The sequence below is a fragment of the Cervus canadensis genome, chromosome 3 (genome assembly GCF_019320065.1).
Source record: "Cervus canadensis isolate Bull #8, Minnesota chromosome 3, ASM1932006v1, whole genome shotgun sequence".
NCBI classification, from domain to species: Eukaryota; Metazoa; Chordata; class Mammalia; order Artiodactyla; family Cervidae; genus Cervus; species Cervus canadensis.
Genome location: NC_057388.1, coordinates 7428327 through 7449528, shown reverse-complemented (window position 1 = coordinate 7449528; position 21202 = coordinate 7428327). Strand labels below are relative to the sequence as shown.

At 39.7% G+C, this 21202-nt stretch overlaps 1 protein-coding gene across 1 annotated transcript in view; it reads right to left on the bottom strand.

Annotated features, from left to right (window-relative positions):
* The window catches only part of CDK14 (cyclin dependent kinase 14), a 660346-nt gene that overhangs the window by 293539 nt on the left and 345605 nt on the right, over positions 1–21202 (bottom strand). Inside the window, exon 9 of the mRNA XM_043462555.1 lies at positions 9356–9476. Within this exon, the coding sequence (XP_043318490.1) occupies positions 9356–9476 (121 nt within the window). The remainder of the gene's footprint in view (positions 1–9355; positions 9477–21202) is intronic.

Here is a 21202-nt window from a genome sequence, read left to right as displayed (position 1 = left end):
GTACTGAAAAAAAAAAAAAAATCACCTGACAAAATACTATATCTGGCTAACCTGCCCTTCAGAAATGAAGGAAAGAAACAGATGGAGGAGCCAAGATGGCGGAGGAATAGGACGGGGAGACCACTTTCTCTCCTACAAATTCATCAAAAGAATAACTGAATGCAGAGCAAACCTCACAAAACAACTTCTGATCGCTAGCTGAGGTCATCAGGCGCCCAGAAAAGCAGACCATTGTCTTCGAAAGGAGGTAGGACAAAATATAAAGGATAAAAAGTGAGACAAAAGAGCTAAGGACGGAGACCCGTCCCGGGAAGGGAGTCTTAGGCGGCCTTGCTTGGGCTAGGGTCCGGGCCTGAGTGCCCTGAGGACAATCGGAGGGAGCTTCTGTGAGGCGCCAACTTGAACTGTGGGAGACCAAGGGGGAGAGAGTTGACCGGCCGGAACACACTGCCGGCCGTTCGCAGAACAAAGGGACGGAGAAAGTCCCAAGAAGAGGTCGCAGGCTGCGGACCCGCCCAGCCCCGCCGGAGGCAGGAGGCAGGGGGGAGGGGAAGGTCGCGGCGAGACACAGGGCGCAGGCACCGACCGGCGCGGGCGGGGACTGGGGCTGGGGACGCAGAGGGCGGAAGGCGCGCGCACCCGACTGGCGCCAGCGGAAACTGAGACTGGGTCCGCGGAAGGGAGTGAGTGCGCCACACTTGGGGATAGTGCGCCCATCAAGCCCCTCGCTGCCTGGACCGCTCTGACGGGGAAGGCACAGAGAGCAGGCGCAGCTTTTCCTTCCGCGCTTTTGTGTAACACCCGAGGGCTGGAACCTAGCGCAGCGCGGGGCGCGCTCCATATAGAACAGCCGGGAGCCTGAGCAGCGGCAGACGGAGAAAGCAGCGTCAGCCCCTCCCGGCAGCGCCAGCCCGCCCCCGCAGGGCCAGCCCCTCCCCGCAGCGTCAGCCCCGCCCCGCAGCGCCAGCCCATCCCCGCAGCGTCAGCCCCTCCCAGCAGCGCAACGGAACTAGCTAACTGAATAAGAGCCCACCTCCGCCCGCCTGTGTCAGGGCGGAAATGAGGCTCTGAAGAGACCGGCAAACAGAAGCCAAATAAACAAAGGGAACCGCTTCAGAAGGGACTGGTGCAACAGATTAAAATCCCTCTAGAAAACACCGACTTCACTGGAAGGGCCCTGTAGATATCGAGAAGTGTAAGCTGGAACGAGGAGCTATCTGAAACTGAGCCGAACCCACACTGACCACAGCAGCTCCAGAGAAACTCCTAGATATATTTTTACTTTTTTTTTCTAAGTAAGGAAAAAAAAAAAATTTTTTTTTTCTTTTTATATTTTTTCTTTTTTATTTTTTCTCTTTTATTTTCCTTTAAAATTCCCTATTACTCCCCCATTACTCCTTAACTTTCATTTACATAGATTTTTTACGATTTTTTTAATTAGGGGAAAAAAAAAAATTTTTTTTTTCTTTCTTTTTTTTTTTTTTTTTTTTTTTTTTTTTTTTTTTTTTTTTTTTTTTTTTTTTTTCTTTTTTCTTCTTTTTTTTCTTTCCGTTTTCTCTTTTATTTTCTATTTTTCTTTTTCTCTTATTTCTTTTAAAGTCCTCTAGTACTCCTCTACTACTCTTCATTTTCATTTTCACTACACTATAACCTTACCAAAAAAAAAAAAAGAGAAGCCCTATCTTTAAACCGAAGATTATTCTCTCCCAATCTTGACTCTCTGTTTTCTACCTCAGAACACCTCTATTTCCTCCTTTCCCCTTCTCTTCCCAATCCAATTCTAAGAAGAGCAAAACATCGTACAAGAAAGGATACATAATCATGAATACTACATGACTTCACCATGAACAATATTTACATATTAATATTTCAAAATGTGATATAAATTCTATATTGACACAATGAGATGACGGTGGAGTGAGGGAAGGTTGATGGAAGAAAGTTAAATCTCTGTCTACTATACACCTACTTAGTAGACATGTCTAAAAGAGTAAATGAATGGGTAGCAATATAATTATTTAAGACATATGGAGACAGATATTAAAAGAGTTGAAAGTAGTAGTTGCTTCTGAGAAACAGGATCAGAGGGTGAGCAGGAGTGGGGCAAGAGATGGCTGCTCATTGTTATCATGGCAACTATTAGTCACTGGTTATAACTGATGAACCGAGGGCAGGAGGAGAAGGCAACAGAGGATGAGATGGCTGGATGGCATCACCAACTCAATGGACACGAATCTGAGCAAATTCTGGGAGATAGTGAAGGACAGGGAAGCCTGGCAGGCTATAGTCCATGGGGTTGCAAAGAGTTGGACAAGACTGAGCCACGGAACAACAGCAACTAATGTAGATTTAATTATCAAAGTGTTCTGATTTGGAAACTGAAGAGAAGGGTAGTTAAGGAACTTCGTCAACTGTGTTCACACAATTAAGGAGAGGCAGAGTCAGAACCCAATTTGGGCTTTTAATGTGTTTTCTGCTATAACACGGCCTCCTTAAACAGCAAACCACTGCTAGTTGCCAGAAACAGAGAATCAACTTGTAAATGAAAAAAAATGCACCACTTACAAAACATAAAAAGTACTAGTAAGCATTCAGTATTTTCCAAATGTTGAGCACTAACATATATTTACAACTTAAATGCATGGGTGCACACACAGACATACACATACAGAGCATCCTGGGCCAAATTTCTCTCAAGTCTCTAGGCACAGGCAGTATCTTAATCTCACTAAAACCAAACACAGCAGCTTCTAATTCTTTAATATATCCCATAGCACCTGTCCACAGCATACTTTAATAGACATGCAAAATATCCAGCTTGGCTGACACACCATTTTCAACATTTATGGAGTCGTATATTTCTTAAAGAAGTTCCCACTTACCCATCTCTTGCTATTCTCATCAACCAGTGAGGCAACTGAGTGTGCCAAGGGCAAATCTTAGTAACAGGAAAGTTAGTCATTGCAATCGGCTATTTAAGAGTCATCCAGTGACCACGCTAATGTACTGAGTTCTAATATAGTGAGTCCTCTGGTGCGTCTTGCATTTTATAGCGCTGTTTGAGCCTACACTCCTGCTGCCAGAGTAGTGTATATTTTGGAATTTTATGTCAGATCTTCCGTTTTCCCAGTTGTTCTTTCAGTCAGCCTAGTAGTGTGCACTTCCATTCGACTCTTTCCCTTTAGGTATCTCACACATGGCCTTAACACTTAATTTCCATCTGCAATACTGCTTTGTGAACTCAGAAATCAATAAAAACATCTGAGGTAAGCAAAAAAAAAAAAGTCATCCAAACACCAGTTGTGGGCAACCAATTACTTGGCCAACTTTGATGCAAATAGGGGAATTTTTATTTGTTTTTAAAATATTTAGTAGTGAAATATACATACAACGTCTCATTTTACATGTTATGATTCAGGTAACCCATTATATAAGTGACCAAATATATTCACTGAAAACACACATAGATTCTCTCTCTCACAGAAACGCACACTGATAAACAACGTGGGACGTAATAACCATAACCACGTAAACTTTTGAGAGGCTAAGAGAACTGGTTCCCATCAGCATTTGAAAACCATCACTAAAGACAGCACTTTGGCAGCCACTCCATACTCACAACAATCTCATATGAGAGATCTGTACTTTTGGAGATTATCTGTCATAAAGCAACGGAACAGAACTTTGCAGCCAGCTTTCCTTGGGTGTGAAGCAAGCACTCATGTGCACTGTCTCTTCTGACCACTAGTATTTAGCAAATTACTGCTCCAGCGCCATGAGTAAGATGACCACAAGTCACAATTGCTGATGCTGCTGCTAAGTCGCTTCAGTCGTGTCCGACTCTGTGCGACCCCACAGACGGCAGCCCACCAGGCTCCCCCGTCCCTGGGATTCCCCAGGCAAGAACACTGGGGTGGATTGCCATTTCCTTCTCCAATGCATGAAAGTGAGAAGTGAAAGTGAGGTTGCTCAGCTGTGCCGACTCCTTGCGACCCCATGGACCACAGCCTACGAGGCTCCTCCATCCATGGGACTGTCCAGACAAGAGTACTGGAGTGGGGTGCCATTGCCTTCTCCAAAGTCACAATTAAATCCCTGTTTTTTGTTTTTTGTTTTTTTTTTAGGCAACGTGCTGGACCTCAGTTTCGATGAGGAGACGGTAGTGAGTTCTCACTCATTAAATCCCTGTTTTATATACGCTGTCCTAGCAGAATTATTATTAACTCTGAAAGGTATCCTGGTATGGACAATATACGCTATGGTCATCCTACTTCTCAAGAATTTCAATAGTAAAAGTGGCTCAGAAACCATGGTTGCCACCAGCAGTTCAGCCTTCTCCTCCCTCCCGTCCCCAACACCCTCCTGACTACCTCTGTCTTCTGTTTCTGTGGCATTGCCCTGTCCATGGCAAGACCAGTAAGTCATTTGGATCATGTATTATTTAAGCAGCTCTCAAGAGCTCTCAAAGAGATGTTACTTTGCACAGTGACTAATTTGAATCCTCCTTGGTCTTATGATCTGATTAATTAGAAAATGTGTAAATAATGTGGACAGTTAGATGACTTTATGTAGCCCATGAAAAATTCTCATTTTTACCAGCATTCTTTTTCAAATGGATACATTCATTTTAGCAGAAGTGGTAAATGAGTATTGGTTAGGAGTTGGGAAAATACTTGCAAGTATAGATATTGGCCCCACGAGACTGTATACAATCCAATGAGTCAAGTCTTGAGTTTATTTCAAAAAACCTCCATTCTGAATAAAATTGAGAGCCAAGCCATCCACTTGGTTTGAAGCATGCAAAGGACCCAACATGACTCAGAGCATAACCTAACTTCTCAAAGAGGTATTTTACTGACTTGTGTTTTGGAATCACTTTGTTAGTAAAATGAAAAAAACAGTTGCTTATAAATCATCTTAGGAGACTATGTAATATGTTTCAGGGAGAAAAGGTTTTGGAGTGGGTTAGCTCTGAGTTGAATGCTGACTCTATTTACTAAATATATGACTTTTATTATTCTATTCAGTCTCTCTGGGTTTTACTTTCTTTCACTTTATCATGGAACAGTAGGTAAGTAATTAAAATGTATAAGAGGTATAGAAGATCTTATTTACAAAGCAGAGACAGAAAGGCAGAGAGCACAAACATAAAGATACAATGGGGAGGCGGGGCAGGGGATGAATTGGGAGATTGGGATTGACATATATACACTATTGATACTATGTATAAAATAGGTAACTAATGAAACCTGCTGGACAGCCGCAGGGAACTCTACTGGAGGCTCTGTGGGGACCTAAGTGGGAAGGAAATCCCAAAAAGAGGATATACATACACATGTAGCTTATTCACTTTGCCATACAGTAGAAACCAACACAACATTGTCAAGCAACCATACTCTAGTAAATGTTTATAAAAAAAAGAGTATTAGGACAAAATAAACACTGCAGATTTTTTTTTAATGTATAAAGGAGCTTAGAATACTATTTGGGTCCAAGAAAAGTATCTCTTATTATTATCTTTGTTATTACTAATGCTAAGACTCTATTATTATTATTACTACTACTTGCCAATTACTCAAGATATTACCTCACATGGAACACATTTCTTTTCTGGGTGGGCACTACAGGAAGATTCATTTATGATTCTTTCTCTTAAAACACTGGTCAGCAAACCTGAGTCCTTAGGAAACTTTATTACATAAATATCCTTTGTTCAGGAGAGATTCTTAAGGATGAGGGCAGAACTCTATATTGCCAATATGTATGGTAATTAGGCTTCTTTAATAAAATGCAATGCTAAATGGCCTTATAATACTCAATAAATAGGCAATTTCTTCTCTGATATATGCAAAATCAATTTTGATGCAGACATTTTTCTATATATCAAGATCAGTACGGAAATTTTTTTTCTAACCACCCAGCTGCTACAATGTTAAATAAATTGATTTTAATCCTAAATCAGAGATGTAATAGAGAAAGGGTGATTTAATATGCAATCTCATTACATTTGACAGGCTTATTTATAAACGACTCGCCCCACATTTTGACAAGCATAGTTAATATGTTAATTAGCTTTGAAAAAGATGATGAAAAGGAGAGACTGACATGCTACTGGGGAGCATGGAATTGACACAAGGTGGTACCACTATATACTGTGGCCTCTCCCAAAAGCAACATGATCTTGATGAGATATTTATTAGCTACAGATAATTTTGCCACCCTATGTTAAAAATTAATCCCTTAAAACAATCCCAAGTGACCTATTGCTTTAGAAAACAAATGCCACTCTAAACATATTTATGAGCTTCTATAAAGCAATATAAAGCTTATTTAGAGCAATGACCTCGACAGCTAGAGCAGAACTCCTTGACAAGGGAGGGACTACACAGATAAGCTCACTGGCACATCTATACTTCTCTTAATGTGGTTTTCAGTACTTGGTAAGCCTTTTTGGTTTAGAAGCTTAAAGATGATTTCCTATGCCTGGACTTAAACAAAGAATTATAAAATCCAAGAATTAAGGGAAGTCCAGACAAAGTCCAATTTGATTCCTCTGTTTAAATCCTCCTTCATGGAGGCAGTCAAGGAAACAAAAACTACCTTTCCTGATGAGTTCTCAAACTGCCCAGTATATCTATACATCACCCACATGCTGGAGACCTAGAGTGGTAAATCCAACGGGAGAGCTCTGATTTCCATCACTCGCTGCCAATGTCAATGCATAAGTGTCTTCATTAATATTTTTATTGCCTGAAGCTATTTAAACAGAACACTGGAAACTGTAACACTGTGTAGGGATCGTTAGTTTTTAGTCACTACCCTGCTGCCCCAGGATGGTAAATGAACTGTAAAACAGGCCTGAATCCACTGCCACCTGCCTCCCCACTGTTGTCAGTGGGTTAATATTTCCACTGCTCTGTGGTGCAGCTGAGCCAAGATTCAGCTACAGTCCCATTTCTAGATCTTTCAACACCCAGCATCAAGGTCACCAATGATGCAAAAGTCAGCGCCCTCTGAACGTTTCTCTGACTGGAAAAATACATACATTCTACCTGGAAAACAACAAAACGGCTGTTAGAAAACGGCTTGGAATGAAATCAGATTCAGAGTGAGAGGCATAGTACAGACACAACTCAGAAATGAACAGCCAATAAGTGTGGGAAAGTGCTCCAACATAACACATTTATTTTTTGTTTTTTTTGGCAAAGAATAATCTTGGCATGCAGACAAAAGGGCATTGGGGTCTACTATTCCATATCAGTTTTCCTCCCTTCCACTTAAATTACAATCTTCTTCTTAGGCTTCATTATGTCTCTGTTTAAAGCAAATTGGCAGAAAGCAACCAAACCTTCTTCCTTAAAAGGATGGATAACAACAGGCATACACATGTGAAAGAAAGGCTGGGGTTGGGGGCATTGGAAAGACACAGCCTGGACATCAAACACTACACCAGAAACAGACATATTAGCAAGTCATAATCCATGTAGTTCTTTGCTCTTTACAGAGCACTTTCAAAGCTTTGGGAAAAATTAGCCACTAGTGTGGAAAAAAATAGCTTCTCCCCATTCTAAGGGTAGAGCCTGAAGTGCCCTGCCAAGCAACTAAGACAAGACTGGCTCCAAGTCACAAATGTTTCCAAACTATGTTCTGTTAGCAGAGTCCTTGACTGACCTCACTGAAAGGCAATCTAGAATTTCTATTCTCAAAAAATGGAGAAAAACACTCCCTAACTCAAGAATATTAAGTAATGATTATGTGCATAGCCAACTTGCAACTTTAAAGGCAGGAAGGAGGAAGGGAATGAGACAGTAACTGATATTCAGATGGATGCATTCATTGACCTTTACTTCCAATCTTTTCCTTCATTAAAGCTAATGACCAAAATAGCTGTTTTGTTCAAGCCCCTGCTTAGCTTTGGGGGAAAAACAAACAAACAAACATCTAATTGTGTAAACAATTGTCAAAAAAACACAAAAAAAAGCCAGGAAGTTTGATGTAAAAAATGGATTAGCTCGGCTCCTTAATGATAGACGGTCATCTTTATTCTCAGTGTTTTAGAGTTTGCATTTACAATGGTATTAGATTTATTATAAGGCATTACAAAATCTATGGCAATAGATCTTAGGCTGTTTGGTGACCCAGATTCTTTTATAGCTCTATTGAAAGCTAGAGATCTACATCTCATAAAAATAAATATACCCATGTGTACACAAAATGTTGCATAGATTTTCAGTGGCTTCACAGACCCCCAAATCCCATGTCTAAGGGAGTTGCTGGAATCTAAATTAAGTAAACCTATACTGTTTGCCTTACATCACAAGAAACTTCATTGTTTTCTCCCCATAAAGTGTTTGGATCAGAAACATCAGGGAAGACAGCCAGGCCATATCACAGCCTAATTAACTAAAAGCTGAGATTGCCAAGGGTAGAGCGGTGAAGTAACTACATGGCAACAAGATAAATGGCACATGCTGCAGCTTTATTGAGGTCATAAACATTATGTGAACATGCAGCTGAATTCTCTATGTGGGGCATCATCATTCATGGAAGAGGATTCCTGCTATTAAAACACTATGTGCTATATGAACTGTTTTACTTTAAACACAACTATGAGTCTAGAAAAGGAATTTTTCTATTAATAAATAACATTTTTAACATTCACTATTAAGCCTTCCCTGGTAGCTAAAAAGAAGATTATTTCCTTATTTGAACTAGATCATACTAGACTGGAAACTCATTAAAGTTCATCATTAATAATAATCATACATTAAATCTCACTGGTCTTTGGGCCTCCTCTAACAGATTTTTAAGTTATGCTAAACCATTGTGCAGAACTGTGACTCTACTGGAATTAAACTTACTCTGACGTTTTTAAAAAAGTGATTGTTCTATTTCATCTTGAATAATTGGCACCAGCAGTTTTCACGGTTATACTATACCAAATTTAGTACCTTATAGTTATAGCAAAATGTTCAGACCATTTATCTGAATATTGCTGTGAATTTAAACATGCTTCTACTACTTCCAACTCATACTGCTGTTTGGAGATATATACTCCCTTGTTATAAAACAAAGTCACAAATTAAGACCGTAAGGGAGAAAATCACTGAACTGACAGCTAGAAAAATGTCTCTGCCCTTGTCCATCAAGAACCATTACCAGACACCATCTGTAAGAGAGCCCCTGATTAGGGAACATTCCCAATTATGTTTTCAGAAACTCCAGCGGTACTGCCACACACAGGCAAACGCTCCAGTACCATTAATCTTCATTCAGCCTGTTAGGATGTTTGTCTAGGCTTGACCCAGACCAAGCACTACGGATAAATTAGCCAGAGCAAAGCTCCATTTCTCACCACATGTCAAGGCAGGTGGAATATTCTGTCGAGCCCAAGAGGACATCTGGAGGTCTGTACCACAGGGTAACCACTTCATTGGAGTATGTGTGGCTAGGGACGGATTTTGCTCTTGCAAGACCTGTGGGTTACAGGGAACATAAAGAAGTTTAATAGACATTAATGGTCAAAGTAATTTAAATTTGGATGTTCACAGTTTTAAAAGGTCAAACGTGATACTATAATACAGAGTCACGAATGCAATGTCAAAGTTACACAAAAGGTTGGGGAAAGCATATTTTGGTCTACCTGTTTCAAATACATTCTAATAACCAATAAATCCTTTATATTTCCTAATAAAGCACTAAGAACCTAAAAAAAAATCCCAAAAGAGTAAACAAATGATTCATAAACTATTAGATATTATACAGAAGCTTAGAAATCTCCTGGCTTTCCAAAGATGGTTTCATGGTACTTTGCTTCTGACAGTTAAAAATAAGTATTATAAGAAAAAGTTCCAAGACTGAGTAACTCTGAGAAAAGATGGTTTAAAAAGTAAAACAGGTCTGTATACTGTGAGACTTCTCAGTGCCCTTAATTTTTTCTAACATGTATTATGAATCCGAAAGAAGAGAATATGACTCTTTTCTCAAAAGTTTTTTCCAAAATTTCTTTTGGTTTCAGTGTTCTATCAAACACTAAGAAATGCTTATTCAGGAGTGTCATTTGAAACACATAAATAAATAATTATAAAGGAATAGTTACTAAATCTGGTACACAGAGATGAGATATCATGTAATAAAATGAAAGTTTTCTAAGAAATTGGGAAAGTGGTCAAAATAATATATCAAGTGATAAATTATGCAGTTTGACCTCATAGTCATAAATACTTAGGCACTGGAAAAAGACTGTTAAAAAATATATTTCAATATCTTCAATGGTTAATTCTAAATATAGAAATATTTAGTTTTTAAAATTTAATACATTTTCTGAATTTTTCCCAAGTTTTATACAATGAAGATATAATTCCTTTAAAAATCACAAATTACAGATATTATTTTTAGGAAAAAAAAAAACTGTATGATAGCTCTCTATCTGTGTATGTTCTTTAGTGATGAGAGTAAAGTTTTATCTGTCACTGTGATGCTCTAAGCAAATAAACATTTTTAAAGTGAACCTACCATAATATATTCATTTTAATGTTTTGATTATTTAAGTTTTTATGTAATACTTAGGGACATTACCTTTTTTGTTTATTAAACACTTTTCAATGGCATTTCCTTTATTGTATTATATGTAAATATTAAAATTAACAGGGTAGCTGGTAAGATGAAGAATTTCTAATTAGTTCAATTTGGTTACAATAATTCAATTTTCCCTACCATACAGTTTTTATAACAACACAGTGGCATATTATAAATTGACTAGTGTTGTAAGCGTCCCATATTAAAGGGTACAGATCTGACACACTCAAACATACATACACATATATGGTCTCTAACTTTCCTGCACATGAATGGAACGACTACCTCTGAAAATAGACTTCCATAATAACCTCCTCTCCTTTTTTCTGCAAGGTGTTATCCTACCTCAAAGCAGGCAAAACTGAACAACAGACAAAACAATCAGGTCGTTAAAGTGTTTCCAGGGTTTCATAATACCATCAAAGGGTTTCCTTCCTCAAATGAGCATGCTTCTATACAGACCAAGGAGCCAAGCCTAAGTCCCAAAATCAGTTCTGACTTGCTCCATATGCTGTTGTCAAGGCAAATGGGATGCCAAAAATATTCAGGCTGGGTTTTCTTGGTTTTGCCAAGGCCCTGTTGACAGAAAGCTAGGCCAGAGGGATAGGAGCATTTAAAAATCAGAGATTTTCTTTGACAGTTCAGACCACACTGGTTATAGAAAACTGTGATATTCCCAGTTTTAAAGAGAGAACCAGACCTCAAAATAAGCTAGTAGTATAAATCTAAATAATGATGTATGACTCCAAGTCAATTATGCTCACTCTGGATATAAGTTTGTAAAACTTATTAAATAGTTCTGAAAAAACAGAAACATAAAAAGCTCTTTGTCTACATGTACTTTTCTCCATCTCAAGTTTAGGTCAACTGTGTGATTGCTTAGTCACTTAGTCATATCTGACTCTTTGTGACCCCACGGACTGTAGCCCGCCAGGCTCCTCTGTCCATGGGATTCTCCAGGCAAGAATACTGGAGTCGGTTGCCATGCCCTCCTCCAGGGGATCTTCCCAACCCAAAGATCAAACCCATGTCTCCTGCATTGGCAGGCAGATTCTTTATCTTCTGAGCCACCAGGGAAGCCCCAAGTTTAGGTCAAGGACTGCCCAAACTCCATTCACATGGGTCATATAACTTCCCAAATCATCAGGGAAAGTCAGTTTTCCATATTCTAACTCTTCAATGCGTTAAGACAGTTTCTCAAAATGGTTCGCCTATAAATGTGTTATATTGAATAATGTTATGATATTTTTAAGATACACTCTCCTGCATCACTTGAGAAAAACTCACATCTCACTATATCATAGAGTCAATTAAAACATATTCTTGGAGCAAATGTCTTGTATATTGTTAAACCAAAGTTTTTCACCCTAAAAATATTTCTGTTCAGTTAAAGAGATAAATAAATCCCCGAACTTTTCAGAGAGGGAGCAAATTATTAAATCAATGATTCAAAAGAAAAAAAAAAGCACAGAAATACACAACCACATTTTGAATGTGGTTGTGTATCTTGAAGCAGAAATACACAACCACATTTTTAAATAAATATTTTTAGTAAAGATACTCCTATGTATTTATATAGTTCATGCATCAAAACAGGCTTACTCATGCAAAATTTATTAAACTGTATCCTCCAGCTGAAGGAAATCTGTAGGATAGGATTAATTAGCACAGCATGTGTGAAAGCTTGCTTTCTCTGTTCCTTGTCAGTTGCTATGGTTACCCTACAGGAGGAGAGCTACATTACCTTCTAAAAAGGATGAAGTTCAGGGGTTACTATCAAAACTTCTTATATTAATGTTTAGTCTGAATTAAAAGTCAAAAAAGCAAAGTGAAATGCTAACTAGATGAGTATAGGTTATTTACACGCTGCTGCTTTGGCTGAGCGTGTGTATATGAAAGGGGGCATGTTCCTTTGGGCACCTAAATTGGCTTGCATAACCATTTAAAAGTATCCAACGAAAAGAGGTTACCACGTCTAACTAAGGAAAGATCCCTAAAGAGCAGAGTTAAAAATCTTAATATTCAAGTCCTGTTGCCAATTATTCAAATTTGGGCAACCTTAATTTGAGTTAGCATAGCAGAATCTTAGATTTCCAGAAGAGTTAAGAAGCTTTATAGGTAAGTTCTTTCCCAAGGAAAGAATTCCTCTTCATATCTCTGTAAGACGGTCTAATTTCTGCTGCCATTCTGAGTATGGTTCTACCCTCTGGCAGGGACACAAAGTAAGTCACGTGACAGTTCTTCCAACATTTGCCTTAAGCAGACTAACCCTTTGGCGTCAACCAGTGGAGGTTCTTCAGACCTTATCTTAAAAGTCCTCTCAGCTGCAATGGATACAGTTGACTACTCCCACTCTTTTATTTTGTTATCTCACGTTATTATTATATGTAACATAAGATGAAATGTATAATAATATGCAAATACAATTATGTGATATGTAATATAATGCAATAATAGTCTAGAAGATGTCTCAGCGGGTAAAGAATCTGCCTGCAATGCAGAAGACAGGAGACATGGATTTGATCCCTGGGTCAGGAAGATCCCCTGGAGGAGGAAACGGCAACCTGCTCTAGTATTCTTGCCTGGAGAATCCCATGGACAGAGGAGCCTGGTGGGCTACAGTCTATGGAGATGCAAAGAGTCAGACAAGACTGAGCGACTAAGCATGCAAACATGAAATATAATACAATACATATCTGCCACATGGCAGGTTATTATTTTTTTTAACTTTTTATTTTGTATTGGGGTATATAGCTGATTGGACTTCCCAGATGGTGCTAGTGGTAAAGAACCCACCTGCCAATGCAGGTGTAAGAGAATGTTAAGAGAAGTGGGTTCAATCCCTGGGTAGGGAAGATCCCCTGGAGGAGGGCATGGCAACCCACCCCAGTTTTCTTGCCTGGAGAATCCCTTGGACAGAGGAGCCTGGCAGGCTACAGTCCACAGGGTCGAAAAGAGTTGGACATGACTGAAGGGACTTAGCACCAACGCATGCATGCACACAGCTGATTAACAATGTTGTAACAGTTTCAGGAGGACAGCAAAGGGACTCAGCCATGTATATACATGTATCAATTCTCCCCCAAACTTCCCTCCTAATCTTTTACATTTATTCCCGGGACGTGACGTCTCAGTTATGGGGGAGATAATAGGAGTGATTTGGCCAGCTTCTGGAACTTCCTCTATCTGCTCCACAACTGATGGACTTGTCTACATTATTTAAACCAATGCTTTCTAAATGCGTACACTCTGTGGATAACTGTGGCTAATGCCAAGTTTTAACTGTCATCCTTAGGAGATTTCTCTTAAGATTTTATCTCCAGCTCACACTTCTCTGTGGGCTTCAGATATGGGTTTACCCAATTCCACAACAGTATCACTCAGTCATGTCCAACTCTTTGCAGTTCCATGGACTATAGCCTGCCAGGCTCCTCTGTCCACGGAATTCTTCAGGCAAGAATACTGGAGTCGGTTGCCATTTCCTTCTCCAAGTACAGGCATGGGGATGTACTACAGGCACTAAACTGGACACCAACCACAAGTCTCTACAGCAAACTGTATCATTAATACAGGCAATGTGCTATGAACCCACGGTCAAATGGCAATTTACTAGTAAACACTTTTAAGAACCCCAAACAGTAAGTTCTTTCATTAATAGCTGCACACTCATGTCCAATAGATTTCTATTCCATGCACATCTAATTATTCTTTCAAATCCTGATGCATCCTTTTTACAGGTGGTAACCCTGCTTGGAGACTTAAGTTCTCCCTCTGACTCCATGGAGAAAGTGGCTAAACCAAGAACTGGGCTTCAAGAATGCTCACTTCCATGTTTTTGCTTTGAGTAAGGATTTGTGAAAGAACTGGCAACATTGACTTGTTTCTTTGAAACTAAGTGGAATGATGGCAAAAGCTAGATGGACTTGTGAAAGCCAACTAAAATACAATATAAAGGAATATCTTTCACCACTTCAGTCTTTCCAGAGGACGTGCCACCGTTCAGGGCTTCTTGGTGGTTTTGCGTTCATATTAGGTCAATTCCCACAGGGCTCTCTCACCATACCTCATTCCCCAAACTGAACGATCAGAAAAAGAATGTTCTGCTCTTAATCACAACGTGATATTTCTAAGAGACAGGCTCCTTTCTTCAATACTTGATTCGAAACAGACATGACATACTTGGGTTAACATTTTACCATCAAGCTGTCAGGCTGAAAAGGAAAAGACTTTCTCTATTCTGTCAGCTAATCCATGGAGTAAGGGCAGAAGAAGATTTTTATATTTCTTTCCCTTTGCACAGTCCTGGGGCCTGGCCAGGAACTTTTTTCTAACTTTGGTTGCGCTGGGTCTTTGCTGCTGCGTGTGGACTTTCCCTAGCTGCAGTGCGGGGGTTTCTCACTGCTGTAGCTTCTCCTGTTACAGATCAAGGACTCTAGGCATTCGGGCTTCAGTACTGTGGTGCATGGGCTTAGTTGTTCTGTGGCATGTGGGATCTCCCCGGACCTGGGGTTGAACCCATGCCCCCTGCATTGGCAGGCAGATTCTTAAGCACTGGGCCACCATGGAAGTCCAGGAATTTCTTTTTATTTTTATTTATTTTTTTTTTATTTTTTTTTAGGAATTTCTTTTTAAATAGGCATTTTTAATGGCATTCTCTCCCTCTCAGAGGATTTACATTAAGTATCTGATGATGGGTTAAATTAATTTGTAAAGCTCATTATTGCCACTCTTAGAGTGTATCAATAAACAACTATCAAGCAAAGCAAAAGAGAAAAGTACTTTCTTCTAGGGATGTTCAGAGTTTTGGCTTTGACCTTTGGTCTCTGCCCTTGATTGCTTTTCCTGGAGGATCTGGTTTACGCCTATGTGTTGAGTTACTACCTATCTGCTGAAGATCCCAAATATGCATCTCTCCTATCAATCTTCCCCCAAAACTTAAGATTTCTATATAAAAATAACAATTTAGATCCTCCATATGTATGTTTATTTTTATTGTTCCCAATCCCTCAACCAGTACTATCACCTCCAGTGTTCTATAACTGACCACAAATGTCACTATCCATCCATTCACCAAAGCTGGCAGTCTTCTTTCATGATAGGCTCCTTTCACTTACAAAATTACAAAATTCAATGGAAGATCCCCCTTGTGGCACAGTGGGCAAGGGGACACAGGTTCGATTCCCGGTCCAGGAAGATCCCACATGCCGTGGAGCAATGAAGCAACTGAAGACAAATACTGAGCCTGGATGCTGGAGCTCCCAAGACGCAACCACCAAGCCCACAAGCTGAAACCCCTGCGCCTGAGTGCCCCAAGGCCTGACCCACACACCCCCGAGCCTGTGCCCCGCAGCAAGGGGGCCGGCACAGTGAGAAGTCTGTGCACAGCAACCCCGCGTGCCAAGGCTAGAGAGAGCCTGTGCAAAGCAGCGAAGACCCAGAGCAGTCAAAAATAAACAAACAAATAAAAGCTTCTAAAAATTCCATGGATTTTACATCATAATCTCTCTCTTTTCTTCCTTCTCCTCAGATTATCATCATCTCTTGCAGGAATGTAATAGCAGCCTCAGGTTCATCAATGGCAAACAGTTACCAATTTTGAAATATATCCTGGACAATAAATGGTCTACATGCATTGAGATTAATTTTATTGAAAATTAAAACTTACTTGTAACAATCTTCAATGTGAATAATAAAAGACTTACATGCCCAATCGCCCCCTATAAGCACCCTCCAGTTCTCTAGCCTCATATCTGCCATAACAGGAGGCAGGAAATGGGAGCATTTTGGGGACAGGCTTATTTTTTTTAATACCTTTAGTATCACATGTTGTTTCTTAAGGTAGAAAAAAGTTTTGAGATAACAATTATAATCTCCTTTTCTTTCCTTTAAATGAAACATCTTTGTTTTTGTTTCTGTCCAGACTTCTACCTTAACAGAAGGTACTCTTCACAGGATACCAAAATCCCTTTAAAATGTTATGACTGGCATTTGTCAGAGCCTTTCAACTGAGTAAGAGTAATCCCTGAAAACAAACTCTAATTAAAATGAAATTAAGCCCACAAGACATTAACACATTTGCCCAGGTTGGATGCATGAGACAAGTGCTCGGTGCACTGGGAAGACTCAGAGGGATCAGGTAGAGAGGGAGGTGGGAGAGGGGATCGGGATGGGGAATACACGTTAAAAAAAAAAAAAGATATTAACACATTTTAAGGCAATATTTTATTTTGCTATTATTTAATTATCTTTGAATTCTTTACGTTAATAAGTTATGCCTAGCTTCTGTCTATCCACAAGGGCACATTTTTTTTATCTTTCATTTGAAATAACAGGAAGGATCGTAATATTTTAAAAAGGACATTCTAAGTAAGAAAGGAGCATTTCAAATACTGAAATTTTATGTACATGAAGATTTTATTTTCTATTTTGCATAGAAGATAAAAAACAATACATTCCTCTGGGAATACTGCTTTACATGAAACTAATAGTGGTGGAGGTAAGACCAATTAGTCAGAGTTTTCGACTCCCATGTAGCAAACATGCTTTTGCTACCAGAGTAGTACTCTGCATTTTGGAAGACTTGCGATAAGAAAAAACTAAAGACCTGATAGTGGTTCTGACACTAGCCAGCTAGTTGTGTGCCCTTAAGTCACTTAAGCTCTCTCGCTTTATGTTATGTATAAAATAAAGGGGCCGAAATCAGAGTCAGCCGGCTGTAGTCTACAAGCAGGTTACCTGTCTATGTAAACAAATTTTGCTAGAACACAATTATAGCTGTTCCTTCACATACTGTCTATGGCTTTTTTGCACTCAACAGCAAAACTGAGTTATATAACCTATAAGGGCTTCCCAGGTGGTGCTAGCGGTAAAGAACCCATCTACCAATGCAGGAGACATAAGAGAGGTGGGTTTGATCCCTGGGTGGGGAGGATCACTTGCAGAAGTGCATGGCAACCCACTCCCGTATTCTTGCCTGGAGAATCTCATGGACAGAGGAGCCTGGTGGGCTACAGTTCACGGGGACACAGAGAGTCAGACACGACTTGAGCGACTTAGCACACAGCATAACCTGTAAAGTTACAAAATCTAGTAATCTGGTCCTTTGAGAAAAAGTTTGCTGACCTATAGGTCAGGCTAAGGAAAACCTTTAAAGTCCATACAGGTACTAAAACTCAGGGATTCTAAGAAAATATGACTAAGAATTTTGTTCACTAAGTGTATGAAGATCATATATGCTCAAGTTCTTAAAAAGCTCTTTTAAGTCAATAATTCCACCTCACTGATCCCACATCACATCTGCATTAGCAGAAAATGCAAAACCATTTTCAAGAGAGTATATGTGAATATATCATCATTTTCACAGTTCATTGATTTACATTTCAGTTTCTAGTTTCTGCTTCTCAGTTAATGAAACTCTCAGTTATTATTCCAAGGTTAGATGACAACACAATATAGAAAATGAATTTTATAACTTTGACTAAACTGGCAATTTTGATAAATTTCCATATCCATGCTGATTTGTTTCCAGTTTTCAAAAATTAAAGGCAAAACATACTAAATTTATCATAAGAATCTAAGTATTAATTCAAGCTGTAATACTCAGAACTTTCAGACCATTTGTTTATAAATATATTTATATAACAAAAATATTATGAGTGCACTTATATGTTTTAAAGAGATTATTTATTGAATAATTATAACTATAATTAAATTTTATATATAAGAAGATTTTATTTTCTATTTTGCATAGAAGATAAAAACAATATATTCCTATATTGTTGGAATAATTACAGTGCTATGCCAAATGCATGCTTTGTGCTTAATATTAAAGAAGCCAATGTATAAAGATGAAATTATCATATATACATAATATTCAAAATAACCTATGTTCATTAATTTTTTTAACTTTGAAGAAAGATAATAAATGAGAGTGAGTGTTCCTTTTGGAGATTTATGCAAAAGTTATTTCCATTTCCTTCCTAAACCACCTAGAATTTTGTTAAAATAGGGGAAGGACAATATTCTAGTCTTGTTATAGATAATATAAACATACAAAGATCACAAACACACAAAGATGGATATACTACTGCTTATAATACAGAGGCAAACCTGATGAGAAATTCTTGAGCAGTTACAATCTGCTGGGTATTCTAAGAGTTTTGAATGTGTGATATCATTTAATCATTAAAATAACCTAGAAAGTAATGTAATTGTGCGCGAAGTCACTATGTCCAACTCTGCGACCCCACAGACTGTAGCCCATCAGGCTCCTCCATCCATGGGATTCTGCAGGGAAGGATCCTGGAGCGGGCTGCCATGCCCTCCTCCAGGGGATCTTCCTGACCCAGGGGTCAGGCCTGGTCTCCCGTGTCTCCTGCATTTGCAGGTGGGTTCTTTATCACGAGCGCCACCTGGGAAGCCCTAATGTAACTGTTGGCATCACAGTTAAACACAAAGGAAACGAATTTACCCCTGGCCACACGGTGATAAGTGGCTGTGCTAGGACTGGATGCAGGCAGAGTGACTGCCTCCTTGGAAAGACTGGGAACCCAGGAGCTTCCTCATGCCCGAGCTCAGATGGGCAGGGGCACAGCCTGAGTGGGCAGAGAGCCCCAGACGGTGACAAGTCAGTCTTGGGACAGAGGGAGAGGGGTGGGTGAGGACAGGGAGGCAGGGGACACCGGGAAGAGAGGTGAGGGAAAACACAGCTGGTTCTACTGAAAGGAGGCTCCAAAAACACAAGTAAACGCAACAGAAAATGACGGACGTTGTCTAGAGAGCCTCTGAGCAGTCAGACAAGCCCTCGAGGTGAAGAGACGTTTGATCAAGAGAAACGGCTTAGGAAGCTCAAGTTGGGCTCTGACTGCAGAAAGGAGAACAATTATTATCAGCTGCTTTGTTGGTCTTTAGAATGGAAATTGGCAGAAAGCAGTAGCCCCAGAAATGGAGTAGTTAGCCAGAAGCCTGTGGTAACTTGGAGAGTAACAGCTAGAAATTCAATTTTGGGGCGGACAGGGGCATTATTTATCTTATAGGAATCCAAGGCCCACGTTTTCCTTCAGAAACCTCAAACTTGAGTGCAGGTAAGCTAATCTGAAGAATATGTAGTAGTAACACCTAAACAAAAAGCTCTTCTGGGGTGTCCTTACTGAAGTGAATTTTTAAAATATTCCATGTGATGAAAGTAGGCCACTACACTCAAACTTGAACCAAGAGATTTTTCTGTTTTTATTAGGGTAAATGTCCAACTAAATGAGTTCAAATTAATGAGGTAATCACCAAGCCAGTGCCAAGGGGGCAGGGGAGTGGTTTGGGCTACACTAGGTCGTTATGAAACATCTAAAATGTTATGGTTATTGCCCGATTTTTATGAAATATTTTCTCCCACTCTTAGCTTTTTTCTTTTCTCTTTCCCTACTATTTGAACAGAGGTGAAGTTATATTTTGGGGTCTCAACACTACAGGATTTCAGACATTATCATTAGAAGAAAATGTTTATGAAAACACATGAACATTATTTTGATGATTTTTAACTTTACTTGGATGATCTCAAAACATGTTTTATGACACCCAGTGACAATCCTGATTGTCCTGGTACCAGAATTGGGCATTACTAATACAGAAATAAACTTTAAATCTCCAATAGGAGGTAGACTGAGCATTCGGGGAATATTTTAAAGATACATTAATTGCATGAAAGAAACATATATCAAAAATAAAAAATAAAAAAAGAAACATATATCACAACCATTGTGGAGACGGGTCATACAGCTTTTGTGCTGGAAAGAATCTAAGACCGCTATTCTCTACATCACTTCTTTTCTTTTTTTTTTTAAAGTGTTTGTTTATTTGACTCCACCGGGTCTTAGCTGCAGCACACAGGATCTTCAGTTGTGGCGTGTGGGATCTAATTCCTGGATGAGGGATTGAACCCAGGCCCCTTGCATTTGGGGGGTGAGGCAGAGTCTTAGCCACTGGACCACTAGGGAAGGCCCTATATTATCATTTCTCATTAGAAGGAAGTTGAGACCTACAGTTCTATCCAATCTGCCTCCACTGTTTCAAATCCTGTCCCTTCTTTCTGTCTTTATGGCACTAGCATTTCAGGCCCTCAAACTTGTTCTTCTGGGTCTTCAATCTTGGAAAGAGCTCCTCACTGGTTTCCCAGCTGCCAGGTTGGCCGTTCTGAGTCCTCTGCCATAATCTGAAGAAGAGACAGTTCCCTGTAACGTGTGAAAGCTTCCCCTGTGAGCTCAGCTGGGGCCACCATTCACAAGCTGTGTGATTCGGGGCAAGTGATTAACTGAGCAGACTTGTAGCTGCTTCACATATGAGACGCACGTGGTAACCCTGCTGGATATTCTCAGCCTGCCTCTCCTGATGCATTCTTGACTCTTCCTCCTTCCTGTTCTCTGCTCCCCAGAGGGTGGCTTTAATGGGCCTGTAATTACAGAGTCTTATGTCCCCTGGCCTCAAGCTGGGTTTGGCCAGGGGGAGGCAAAGGGATCAAAAATCGCAGAGAAGGAAAAACAGCGAGATTGGTGTATTTTTTTCCCCTTGGCTCCTTCCCAGCTAGACAGGAAATGGCCGTGGCTAAGTCCTCTTTTGGAAGGCTATACTCTTG